Source organism: Patagioenas fasciata, chromosome 16 (genome assembly GCF_037038585.1).
Source record: "Patagioenas fasciata isolate bPatFas1 chromosome 16, bPatFas1.hap1, whole genome shotgun sequence".
Taxonomy (NCBI): domain Eukaryota; kingdom Metazoa; phylum Chordata; class Aves; order Columbiformes; family Columbidae; genus Patagioenas; species Patagioenas fasciata.
The window spans coordinates 1851916-1865274 of record NC_092535.1 but is presented as its reverse complement, the minus strand read 5'-3'; the positions used below and the strand labels follow the sequence as shown (position 1 = coordinate 1865274).

The following is a 13359-nucleotide window of genomic DNA, read 5'->3' as shown; positions in this document are numbered from 1 at the left end:
TTGTTGTTTGGCTTCAGAAAGGAAGTGACGTACGTGCCCGAAACTCGCAGCCACGTCGGTGCGATCGTATCTTGCAAAATGAACGGCGCTGAGCGTGGCCGGCGATGGGGCTGGAGAGGTGCTGGGCGAAAGCAGGGGTGTGCTGGGAGGGCGGGCGTCAGGAGCTGCTCCTCGCCTCCCAGGCTGCTGCTTTTCCTTATTTATGCCCAAACTTTTGAGAGAAGTCAAGGAAGGTTTGGTCTGGCCAAAGCTGCAGCTCTGATGAGGAGAGAATCTGGTGGTGGGAGAGAATCATAGAATCATTTTGGTTGGAAGAGACCCTCACGATCATCGAGTCCAACCATAACCTAACTCTGGCACTAACCCATGTCCCTGAGAACCTCATCTAAACACCTTCTAAACCCCTCCAGGGCTGGTGACTCCAGCACTGCCCTGGGCAGCCTGTTCCAATTCCCCACAGCCCTTTGGGGAAGAAATTGTTCCCCAGATCCAACCTCAACCTCCCCTGGCGCAACTTGAGGCCGTTTCCTCTGCTCCTGGCGCTTGTTCCTGGGGAGCAGAGCCCGACCCCCCTGGCTCCAAGCTCCTTTCAGGCAGTTCAGAGATCAGAAGGTCTCCCCTCAGCTCCTGCTCTCCAGCTGAACCCCCCAGGTCCCTCAACCACCCCCATCACACTTGTGCTCCAGAGGAGGAGGATGGAGCACCCACCTGCTCGAAGCACCGTGCGACACCTCTCCCAGCCAGCTGAAAGCTGAGAAGTAAACACAATCATTTAAACATGATCAAACTGCATTAGATCAATATCTGCCCTCAGCAGCAAAACCTCCTAAGTTGAAAAGGATGCCCGCCGTCCTCCTCCCTGAACGGTGGAGATGTGTGCGTGAGCACCTTTGGCCTTTAAATTAATAACACATGTCCCTGAGCATCGTTCTGCTCCCTCGCTGCGGCTGGGAGAAGGAGAGGAGGCTGGATGAAGCATTAGCTGGTCCATGCTGCTTCGGCTTCTTTTCGGAGTCGCACGTGAAAGGGTTAAGCAGAATTTTGATCTCGGCAATATTTTCATGCTTATACATTCCGTTTCTCATTTCCATGACAAAGATGGTAGGAAGAGCAGAATAAGGTGCAGAATTTGCAGAGCAATTTTAAGACTGTAATGAGAACAGAAAATAGTAGGGGAGAAGAATTGCAATTAGAATATGAAATGGGAAAAAAAATTAATCTCTTTCCATGTCAGTCTTAGGACTAAATTCTGCTTCTCCCTGTAGCTTTCAGTAGACAGATTTTTCTGTGTGTGTCTGTGAAGAGCTTGAACTCCTTTGCAGGCTCTGAAAGGTCCAGGTAAATGAGTTTAAGTCCGTTCCCCGCGAATAATGTAATAACAATGATTTTGTGCGTGGCATTCACAGAAAACCAGCCAGTCTCTTAGATAAATGAACGCTGTCACTTGAATAGTGGTGGCATTTGGGATCTCTCCAGCCTCAAGTGCAGGAGGATAAAAGGGGACTCTGGAGATGCTCTTGGGGTGGAGGTCCCTGCGGCCACCTGGGCGAGCATCGCGTGGTCACGTATCGCAGGAACACCCACGTACCAAATTGTTCTGGTGGGGAGGGACCCCTGTGTGTCCCAGATTCCCAGGCAAAGCCAAGGCCAACCAGGTGGGGTTGTGCAGCACCTGGTACATCTCAGCTCTGAGTATCTCCCGGGATGGAAATCCCACAACCGCTTGGTCTAATATTTGACAACCCACATGGTGAAATAGTTCGTCCTAATATCTAATGAGATTACATCTGCCCACGGGGCTTCCAGCAGCCCACAGGTCAGGGTCACCATGAGCTCAACAGTTTGGATTTACCATTCTCCTCTAGTTTGTCCAGTTGCTGTTCTGGACCCTTCTAGGCCACAGCATCCCGCAGCAAGAGGTTTCACTGTTGAGTCCTGAATGAAGAACTTCTCTGGGAACTGTTTAATTCCAATAGCTCATTATTTCAGTACCTGCCTCCTTCATTTTGGGCTGTAACAACCAGAGAAGTACCGTTCCCATCTCATTACTTCATTTACATCTCTGGCGAGTCCCTCTATATCATCTCTTTTCCTCATCCATGTACGCCATTCCACACCTTGAATCTTCCCTGCTATTGCCCTCTCTCCTTCTCCTAACTGTACACATAGCAAAATAATGTTTGGCTTTTCATTCTCTGTTCTTTTCTTAATTGCTTCTAAAACTCGCATGGCGTTTTTGGCAGCTGCCAAAACTGAGCAAAAGTTGGAAGTGAACTCTCCAGAACGAATATATGTTTTCCCTTCTGGACAGTAACAGCTATTTTAAGGCCCATTGTCGTGTCTGCATTGTTAGGATTGCTTTTCTCCAGCGCATTAATTTGCATTTATTGACATTAAATTTAATCTTCCATTTCCTCGCTGCCACTTAGTCCTGTGAGAGTCTTAATGCAAAACCATTCAAAGTCACTTTTAGTTTGGGCTAGCCTGAATAAGTTGTGTCTCATTAATAAACCTGAATCCTTCTAGATCACTTCTATTATGAACTGGATAGATTTCAGTGCGGATGAATTGTGAACCATGACCACCTTCTTGCTAAAACCTGATGAGTATCTTCTCGCTGTCTCTGAGCGAGAGGACCTTCCCTTTGCCCCACGACAAGTTGGGTTTGGTTTTTAAGGGCTTTCTGTTGAGGAACCTTGTGAAAAGTCCATCCAGGACAATCATTGCACCCTTTCCATGTACTTGTTAACCCAGTGCGAGAGCTGCTCAGATGGATCTTTCCAAGGAAGATGCTCTGGTTCGGGAACCACTGAAAACTCCTTCAGCACAGGTAATTCCTGTCTTTCCCACCTGGCTTTAGATTCTTTCCAGCCCCTGTTGTACCTCAGGAGCCCTCACACCACCAGCTGTGCAGCAGGTTTCCTGCTTCTGCTGTGTTTGAGAGATAACTGTTATTAGGCTTTCATCCTATTTGCGAATTGCTCTTAAAACAAATCAACCAACCAAACCAATTCTTACTATATGGTTTTTAAGCCCTAGGACTTAATCTGTATCAATCTGATTTTACCCTTGGATAACATATGAGAATATTGACGGCATGCAGAAAACCTGGCCCCGGACAGCCCAGGTGGCTCTTGCAGGTGCTCGGATGTGCAGCCCCTGAAGGACGTACTGCACTGACACCTGCCGTGGTGGTTTGCTCCCTTTTAATGACATTTGTCCTGAAGCGGATTGCGGCACGTGGCCAGCCTGGGTGGCCGGGATGGAGCTTTTTCCCAGGAGGGTCCTGGGGAGGGTCATAAATCCATTGCTGAGCTCGTGACCCTGTTTGACAGGATCAACTGAGGGGCTACCCAAGCATTTCAGCGGACAGATAAATAATGCTAACTAGATCACTTTAGGCCAGAGGTTGTGTAAAGACCTTAATGGGGAAACTGCAGTTAAAGAGATTAAGCGAACCTCAGTGATGTATTCCCCAAAGATGCCTGATGCTAAATTACTCCTGCAGGAAATCACAGCGGCAGCTCTGCGGGCAGCAGCGCTGACAGGGGCAGGGCTGCAGTGAATATTTCCCATCCTAGGGACACGGCAGAGATGTGTGTTGGCAAATCAGTCCTTAACAGCATCAGGGTCCTTGGGTTTGGTGTCGGTGCCCAGTGCCCATAGGGCTGAGCCCGATGAGCAGGAGCAGCATCAGGGGGATGCAGGGCTGGAAGTAGCGTGGCCATAATGTACTTACAGCAGAACGTGGTTACGCCACTCAAATAAAGCTTGTCTGATAAAAATTAATTGTAAAAAAAACCCAAACTATTTCTGTAAAACTTTCTAAAGAAGATTTATATTCCTCATGGTTGGTAGGGTGGTGTTGGAGGCATCAAAATGTACATGTCAGGCTGGATGTGAGGAAGAAATTGTTTATGCTGAGGGTGGTGAGAGCCTGGCCCGGGTTGGGCAGAGAGGTGGTGGCTGAACCATCCCTGGAGACATCCCAGGCCAGGCTGGACGGGGCTCTGAGCACCCTGAGCTGGTGAAGATGTCCCTGCTCATGGCAGGGGGGGCACTGGGGGGGCTGGGAAGGTCCCTCCAACCCAAACCATTCTGTGATTGGTTCTATGATTCATTCTCAATATAATCTCCAGCAACACATGGGCTTCAATAGTATTTTTAATGGGGAGTATTAAATATGACATTGACTGTGCTATGCAAATTTTCTTAAATCTTAACTTTTATTCACTAAAAGCTTAGACGTTTGTTGCATGGCGTTATAGTCACTCTGTCTCCATGCTGGTGGTGGCTGAGGTTTAGCTTGCTGGGCACCGAAAGCAGTTACATCCCAAGCATCCCCTGTGAAGGGCAATATCTCCAGTGCAGCCTGTTTGGAAATGAGGTTGTCATGAGAGGGGACCTGCTGCCCATCTCCTGTGTCCTGACACAAGGAGGCAAAACCGAGAGGCAAGTGCGTGTAGCTTGGAGCAGTGGGAATCGCTGGAAGCCTCCGATTCATTCTTAGCTCTTTGATGATGATGGCTTTTAGTTACTGCTGGATTTGCATTAACATGCTACTTTTTAAAAGCTCCAAATCCTCAGTGGACTTGTTAAGGTGCTCCGGTCCAGTATTGGCAACAATTAGTGTTAAAATTCAGGTAAGACTCCTCAAAATAAAATAACAATAAAAAATAATAATCCAAACCCCACCACACTTACATTTAAATAAGAAGTTTGGAAGATTTTCGAGGTCTTGCGGGTGCCATTGAAGCCGTTCTTGGCATGGGCGCTGCCAACGTATTTCTTACGAAGCTGAGGTTTTCAGCTCAGCTCATGACTATCAGGAAATAAAAGGATGTGATGAGATTTGTAATAAGATCGTACAAGCTGGCAGTGCCATCCATGAGAAAGTAACACCTCTGAATCTTGGCAGGAGGTTGTGTTTCTTTCCACTGGGTCCTTCCCAGTTAACAAACATTGATTCTCTGTGTTTGCACAGAGCCGCAGATCACACAGCTGCTTTGCTCTGGGGTCTGTCCCAGCTTGCAGCGTGCATTTATTTTTCTTACTCATTTTCATCTCATTAACGTGGGACCCACGTGACCTCTGGGCACGTTCACAGGTTTGAAAATACCGTCGTATCGCAAAAATAACAAACCCAAGTCAGTCTAGAAAAGCAATCAAAATAGGAAAAGCGCTTCATAGAACATCATCAGCATCCTGCGTGGGCTGGTGGGTGCAGAGCAGTGCTCTGCCCCCGGCGCTGCGCCGCCAGCTACAGCTGCCCTGGGGAAAACGTAGGGAAAAAACATGTATTTTTAAGTAAATTCTCCATGAAAAAACTAAGTTTCAGAGGGTGTTTTGTCACAGAAGACAACTGCCCTTGTATCTCTTGCTCAGACCCGAAATAGTGTGTCCCATGGAGAATTTCTGCAGTGGTGACGCAGCTCTGCGTCCGTCACCCTGAGTTCCTTGGGACTCCTTGTTCGAACAGGGCTGATGGCGTCTGTCTGCTTATCCAAAGCCAAAACCGCCTCCTGTGCCCCCCTTCCTTGGACCAGAGCTCGTGTCACCTGCAGCCGAGGGCAGCTCGCTGGCATTCGTTCAGCAGCATGCACCGGGTTCCATTGCTAGGAATTTGGGCCGTTTCTTCTGAGGGTGTTGCTTGGTTTTTTGTAAGTTGTGTGAGTTTCTGTCCTAAGCGTGTTACGTGAGGCAAGCTTGACTTGGGATTGGGCAAAGTGGGGCTTTTAAAGGTCCTTTTTGAAGTCCTTGATTCTCGTTGCGCTTGTGGGCAACCACCATAGAATCATAGAATTGTTTCGGTTGGAAAAGATTCTTAAGGTCAGCAAGTCCAACCGTAACCTAAACCTAGCGATAACCCATGTCCCTAAGAACCTCATCTCTGTGTCTTTTCAACCCTTCCAGGGATGGTGACTCCACCACTACCCTGGGCAGCCTGTTCCATCGCTAACATTAAGTCAGTGAAAGCTAAATAAAAATGGGTCCAAGTCTCAGATGAAGGGAAAGCAATTATTCACACCTTCCTGCCTCTCCCAGTTTCCCAGCTTGGCCACGCAGGGTTTGCATTTCCCGGGTTTCCAGGTGACCAGCGTGCCTTGGATGCCGAGCAGAGTGAGCCCGGCTCAGCTCCGCTTCATCTTCATTTAATGCAGGAGAGGGGGAGAATTGGCCACAGCCACTGAGTTGTTTAATAGCCTGTTTCTATTAGCAAAAGAATAACAAAAATTAAATAATTACAAAAGAGGAAAAAGATAATTAAGATGACTGTACTAGAGTGTGTTTTCCTTTCCAATTAGGGCTTGATAATGATAGCTGCCACTCTGCATGTGTGTATCATTCAGTACAGGTTTGATCGATTTTGGGGGGGCACAGAGGGTGATGAATGGATGCACCCAGGTCTGGAGCTGCCTGGGGGGCTCGACACGCACAGGGGTGAGACCGAAGCGAAGAGGGAGGAAGCGTTTGTAACCAAGTGGAAATATTAAAATGTCTGTTTGTGCCGTAAATCTGCCTGTGATGATGGGGCTGATTGTTTTCAAGTGCGTTCTGTAGTGAAACAATAATGAGAAGAGGGAGAGCACATTACTTATTTGCTCTACCTGGCTGGTGTATAAGTGGCAAAAGTCTAATTGAAAAAGTATCCTGATGGGAGAAATTCTAATAAATTTGTTTTCACCCTCGTAGCCCAGAGGAGAGGGGAAGAAATCCAATCAGCAGTGGGGAAGTTCCAAAGTTCCCATTGCATTTTGAGTCTTGATTTTCAGGCTGGCTGCTCAGGCTGGCAATCAGAGGCACAGTGATTTTGAAGGCAGGATTCATTACGGTTATTATGAAGGCATTGGGGGCAGAAGGAGGTAGGGGAACAGTAGAAAGCTATAAAAAAGTATTCTGACAAATAAAATGATACAGATAAAGCAGAGCGCTTGTCCTGCCCTGAACCTCCCCAGTGAAAAGACAGATTTTGTTGGTTTTGTTGCTTTGTTTTGCTTTTGGTTTATTTTGTTTCTTAATGTGGATTTCCAGGTGAGTTTTGTTTCCTGGAGAAGAACTGTTTGTTTTAACCTAGGTCTGCAATACACTGCACTGGAGGAGGGCAAAAGCGAGGTGTGTGTTTGGAAGGGGGATGGATGGATGGATGGATGGATGGATGGATGGATGGATGTGCATCGTCTGTGTATTCAAATCTCTCCGAGTGGTAAAGCTCTTACTTGGGAAAAAACCTCCTTGTGATGTTGAAGTAAATATTTCTGCAGTCCAAATTCCTGGCTGGTTCTGGGATTGGAGAGAACTATCTCCCCACTGGAGTATATTATCTCTCTTCAGGGCTGCTTGCTGGACAGCCCTCATGCAGCTCACCAGTGCGCAGTCCCCAGATGCAGTTAGCTTTTGAGCATCAGGAGGGGGACATCGGCACCTTAATTTTGCTTGTTCTATGAAGATTGATTCTCCAAACCCACGCTGCTGCCCATGCCTCCTCCTGCAGAGCCTGGACCGTGCTGCCGCAGGGCTCGGCATCGCCACCAAACCACCACCGCTCCGGCCAGTTCAGCCTTCGCTGGGTTGGCAGAGGGTGTTTAAACCATAGAGCTGACCGAGCCTCCACCCCGGGAAGCAGCTCCGGCAGGAACAGTGGTAACAGAGGCCGGCTATGGTAGCAACTGTTTTACAGGCAGAGGGAAATTGGGTTGTCAGTCGATAGCGCTGGGAGAGCGGCTTGTCCCGGCAAACCCGTGCGGCCGGTGCTGCTGCTGCATCCCGTGGCTCCTTCCCCGCCGGCAGGTTTAACAAAACCCTGCCTTTGCGCAGGGATCCCCTTCCACCCTGCTGTGGGTATTAGTTAATGAGCGTCACAACGCCCCCTCTGATTTTGCAGCTTTTAATTGGTTTCCTCAGCTATCCCAGAGGATGGTTCGGCAATTAGAGAGTGTCTGTGCACTCTGAGCTGGGTTACCCCCGCTTGGCTTTACTAACTCACCGACTTTAATAGCTAATCCTGTGGCACTCTGAGAAATGGAAGTGTAATTAATAGTCTACACTGAAAATCTTCACCTGGCTTTATTTAGATTTCTCTTTTATTAGCCTTAATATGACCCATTTCTGTTAACTAGTATCAGCTTCATATTAGAGAGCAAGATAACACGCAAGGGGTGAAGAATCTTCAATTCATCATCTGGCTCTTCCTCTTGTTAAGTGTATGGTGTCATTCCCAGCTGGTACCTTCATCCTTGTCTGGGGAGTGTTTTATGGTGTAGCCCTTTTTATTGCCGTAATTAATTTGTGAACTTAGCCTCGAGAACTGCCCCAGCCATACTTTGAGCCGGAGACAATCCTGGAGGGCTTTTTTCCTTCATTCAGAATCGGAGCAAGTGAAAAGCTCCCGCTGTAGCTAATTAATGAGAAGAGTTTTGCAGTTTTCCTGGGAGGGTTTGTAGCCTGATAAGTGGCTTAGCGGTTCAGAACAGGTTGAAGGGGGTAGGTGTGTTTGCAGAGCCCCGGCAGGGCAGGCAGGGGCAGAGGAGATGGGGAAATGTCCCTCCTTGCAGCCAGAGCTTGCAAAGAACAGCGAGCTGTTGTGATGGGGAATGGGGCGCTGCACAGAGACCCCCTCGTGCATGATCCAGAGTGGCTTTCGGCATCGCTGCTGTAGGTTTGCTTTGGCGCTTATGGAGTATGTAGGTGTCTGGAAGAGGCTGAATAGGACCTGCCTGTCTTGGAAATTTCCATCACTCAAAGTTGGCTTTTTAAGGCTGATGGATGGTCCAGTGGGAATTTTAGCAGGAACTTCATTTGGGTAATTTTTGCTGCTGGATGCATCTGTGGTTTTGCATAGGTTTGGTTGATTTGTTTGAATTGGAGTGATTAATTCATTATTTGACTGAAAAATTAACATGAAAGTGCTATCTTACCACGTCCCATTGCAATAACAGTGATGTATGTGCACTTGTACATCCTCAAAAGTTTTAAAGGACCAGCTCAGGATTTTCTCTTGGGAATTGGTGTGAAGAGCCAAGAAAGTATTTGGGATGCATGTAAGCATGGTGTGCAGGTGGCATTTCACTAACTCTACCTTTCTTTTGTCTTTCTAGTTTGATGGGGAGAACATGTACATGGGAATGAACGACAACGCCCAGGAGTTTCTATCGGCAAATCAGGTAAGAGACGATTTTCTTGGGTGGGCTGCGTGGTGAGATCTTTCTAAGGGACTTAAGCTAAGTCAAAGTACAAATGCCGGGAACTCTGTGAATCTGCACCCCTGGAACATCAGGGGGATCCATGGATAAGGTCACATCTGGCTGCAAACCCGGTTGCTGCAGAGGAGCAGCGGTGGATGCTCTGGGTCCGGGGAGAGGGATGCGCTTGAGTGCCAGTGCTGCTGTCATAGAATCGTTGCGATTAGAAGGGACCCTCAGGATCTTCGTGTCCAACCGTACTCAATTTATTCCACAATATGATGAGATGAATCAGGGAACAGATTTAACTAAGAGTTAACCATATGGTTTGTCAGGCTCATTTCCCAGAGCCCAGTTCAGCCACAGCTCTCCAACAAGGCTGAGTGGCTTTGCCTCAGCATCCTTCACTCGAAGGTGCAGTTGGTGTTTCTGGACGTGGTAAAGTTTCCAAGTATTGTCTGTAGTTCAGGTGTCTCCTTCCCTCACGTAGAGTATTTCCGGTAGCTAAATAGATTAACAGTTAACTGGCTCGGGGAGAAAAAGGAATCAAAGGTTTCCTGTTTTGGAGCTATAAACCCACACGTGGAGGACCAAAATAGAAGTGCTCACATCTTGCAGGTGCCTGAGCCTTCAGGGCTGTCTCTGAGTTTGGATACACATGGTACAGACATGTCCATTCAGGGGAGCCCTAAACATAGAGTTAAACCCATGCTTAGGTCCTATGGGGAGGTGAGAACTTCAGCCTGTGCTTACCTGTCCTCCTGACCAGGAGATGAGAGATTGTCCCATCTGTGTCCTCCCAAGGTGGCCTGGCATGGTGGGAGAGTACTGGGGACTCTGAGCATCTTGGAGGTGCCTGATGCTGCACCCTTGGGACAAAGCATCTCCTCACATCCAGCTGCCTCGTGAGGGAAAGTGCAACTTCATTGCTGTTGTCTTTCTGCATCTAATTTTTGGGCTGTGCTGGGCCATTTTGTTGTGGGGCCTGGTTGGCCACAGCCACATGCATCAGGGGCTGTGCAGGGTTATGTCGCGTGGAGGTGAAGCATCGCGAATCAGGCAAGGCAGCCGTGTGACGATTTCCATACAGCTCGAGTCCTATTGCCCTGGACCTGGGGTGAGGCCGCGGTGTTCTCCTGCCACCGGGGTCTGGTACTTACTACTGCATCACTAGTGAGTCATCCATGGTGTATCTCACTTGGATACGAGTGGCAATTAAAATACATGCCTATTAAACTGAAAGCAGGGTGGAGGGCTCATGTAGCGTTTGGACATGGGAGGGAGGATAAACCCAACCAGCCTAGATCCCTGTAACCTGGGAAATAGAAGTTTACTCTCCATTTGCGCTCTATTTACTTGGCAAACTTTATTTCCTATTTTGAAATAGCAGTTAAGGAGGAGAAGGGGGGAAGCAGCTTTCTCTTGGCAGAGGGTGGAGAAGGGGCAGGTGCCCCCTATTACAGGGCTGGGTTTGTGCACAAGACGGTGCTGCTCTGTCTCCCAGAGCAGAAGCTCCCTGGGGAGCGGAGAGCAATATGGATAACAGAAGTTTGTGTTGTCTTGTGTCTCCGGTTCCCCTCCCTGTGCTGCTTTGTTTGGGGTGGTCAGAGAGGAGCTGGGAGTGGGACCAAGGGGGGGTGCAGGGGCACAGTGTGGCACCCAGGGCTCTGCCACAGTGGGTGCCCCCATGAGATGCTTCAGTGACCCCCAAAACCGTTCCCAGCATGGAAGGAGGGGAGCAGGGAAGCGGGATGAGGATCCCAGTTAATGCCCTGCAAAGGTGTCAGTGGTGGTTCACACCCAGCATGAGCTTTGGCTGAGGAAGAGGAGGAGCAGCCTTCCTCCTTCACCCTCATTAGTTCATCCTCTCCCTTTATTTACCTGCACATCAGCACTTGTTTACCGGAGAGTGCATTATAGCAGTGGTCATGACTTTATGACTAGCAACACAACTCTTCTATTTAAATGGGGTTTCCAGATGTTTTTTATTGTTTGCTAAACCTGCTGTAAGCTCAAGGAGTACGTTAAACAGCAGGAGCACCGTTTCACAATCCCACTTGAGAGGCTGCTAAATCACCAGCCCTGCAATGTCCGTGCAGCACGTGTGGGATGTTGCCCTTGAGATCCCTGGGGACAAAGACAAACCATACGCACCCGTTACTGAAGCCATCACACTGTAATAGATGGGCATGGTGGGTGGGATTTTTCCCCCCATTTTTGTCTAAACCTGGTTGCGCTGGGCGCCGTTGGGAATTTGCAGCTCTCAGCAGCTTCACGTTGAGCGCAGCTCAGGCGCAGGGGCTGGGACGTCCAGCATTAACAATGGGAAATCGCAGCTTCACATCGCCTGGTTTAGGTCACGCTTGGTTGTTTTACCCAGTTTTACGCTACCTGGTGAGCGTGTGTGTTGCTGGGGTGGGACCGTCATGATGAGAAACCCCAGCCCTGCACAAGGGCTTCCAGCCCCTCTTGTGCTTCCAGGTGGGTGGAAAGGGCTGGTGGGAGAGCAAGAAATTAATCTGTGTGACTTGGCCGAGAACTGAATGTAGAAATACAGGAGCCTGAACCATAATGCGAGTGCTGACAGATCCGGACTCACGGCAGCACAGCCCGCTTGGGGAAAATAATTCCTCTTGTTCCATCAAATAGGGGGGACATTTGACCTCAGACGTGAGTCAAATGTGAAATGTAATTCAACCCCCAACAGAGGCCAGAGTATAAATGCAACTTGACACCTGATCAAACCGTGGCGGACATTTGACCCTCAAGATGAGTGAGGTGTCTGTTGTGTCTCATGAAGTCAGCAGAGCATCATTCCTCACCCCTGTAAATTTCCTCCTCCTTTCCTCCTCCTTTCCTCCTCCTTTCCTCCTCCTTTCCTCCTCCTTTCCTCCTCCTTTCCTCCTCCTTTCCTCCTCCTTTCCTCCTCCTTTCCTCCTCCTTTCCTCCTCCTTTCCTCCTCCTTTCCTCCTCCTTTCCTCCTCCTGTCTCTTTCTTTCCCTGATTCCCCAGAGACAAGGAATTAAGCAATGCAAACATCCCAAGGATTACCAGCCATATGATGTACTCTGGAAGATGAGTAGAAATGCAGTGGTGCTGTTAAAAGATGTAAAAACACCCACAATATCAGTAAGAAAAGTGATTTATGTAAGGCCTTTGTGGTAGGGAGAGTAACACCAGGAAAGGCAAAGCTCGGGAAGTTCCTCACGTAGCTGGACAAGAATAAGGTTGGTTTTGTTTGATATTGAGAGTTTTGCGCTTGTGAGAAGAGTCCACAGGTGCTTTACAAACGTGGATTAACTACGCCTGGGAATACCTTGCAAGAAGTTTTCGTTGTCCCACGATACAGGTGAATAACGCAGGAAGTACCTCGCTGTGCTGCTCGGGCAGGTTGTGGGAATGGCCGGGCTTTGGGAAGGGTTGTCCCTCGGCTTGTTGTGACTCTGTGCCCGCGCCACAGGGGGACATTCTGGGAAGCCTTGGGGGAGCGTTGGGCACATTCCTCCTCCCTCCGTCGCGTCTCTGGCTGCTGGCTGGGCAATGGGCGACTTTGAAGGACGAAAGAGATGGTTAATTACCACTGGGCATTCCTGATGCTGCCCTCTGCCTGATCCCAGGAGCTTTCAGTGCCCAGCTTATCCCGGCAGAGCAACACACCTGTTTCTGTACCACCGAGTTAGTTTGTGTGACTCTTCATGCAAATGCTGTCCTACATCGGTATAGTTTATTCAGGCCAGGGAGATGCATCTGCATGAGCGCCCCTTTGCATCTGTAACAAAGCACACAGATAGGACACAGCTGCTTTAACTGGGAGTGTTGAAAATACGATGCGATGACAGAAAGTATTTGCACACCCTTTCCTTCTCCTAACGCTCTTCTTATATCCTCCTAATGCTATTTTTAAATGAGACCATGGCAGGCACACTCATGCTGCCCATTTGTGTATCAAAAACGTGGCTGTTGGGAACCACATCTCTCCTGTGGATGTGGGGGGGGGGCTACAGGTTTGCACAGGAGCCTTGAAAGAGCAGGATTTCAGCTGGTGAGACATCTCATGTCGATGACCCCGTATTGCAGCAGAGAGGGCTTTGGTTTGGCTGTGTGCGTTAGGGCGAGAGCGGGTAACTCGTGGATGGAGCTGCTCACGTTTCTAGTGCTGGGAAAGTAGATCCGTGGGCAT

General features: G+C 48.9%; 1 protein-coding gene across 2 annotated transcripts in view; it reads left to right on the top strand.

Moving 5' to 3' along the window:
* The window catches only part of TOX2 (TOX high mobility group box family member 2), a 137767-nt gene that overhangs the window by 45356 nt on the left and 79052 nt on the right, over nt 1-13359 (top strand). For both annotated transcript variants that reach the window (XM_065850222.2, XM_071815560.1), the window contains exon 2: nt 9096-9161. In XM_065850222.2, the coding sequence (XP_065706294.1) occupies nt 9096-9161 (66 nt within the window). The remainder of the gene's footprint in view (nt 1-9095; nt 9162-13359) is intronic.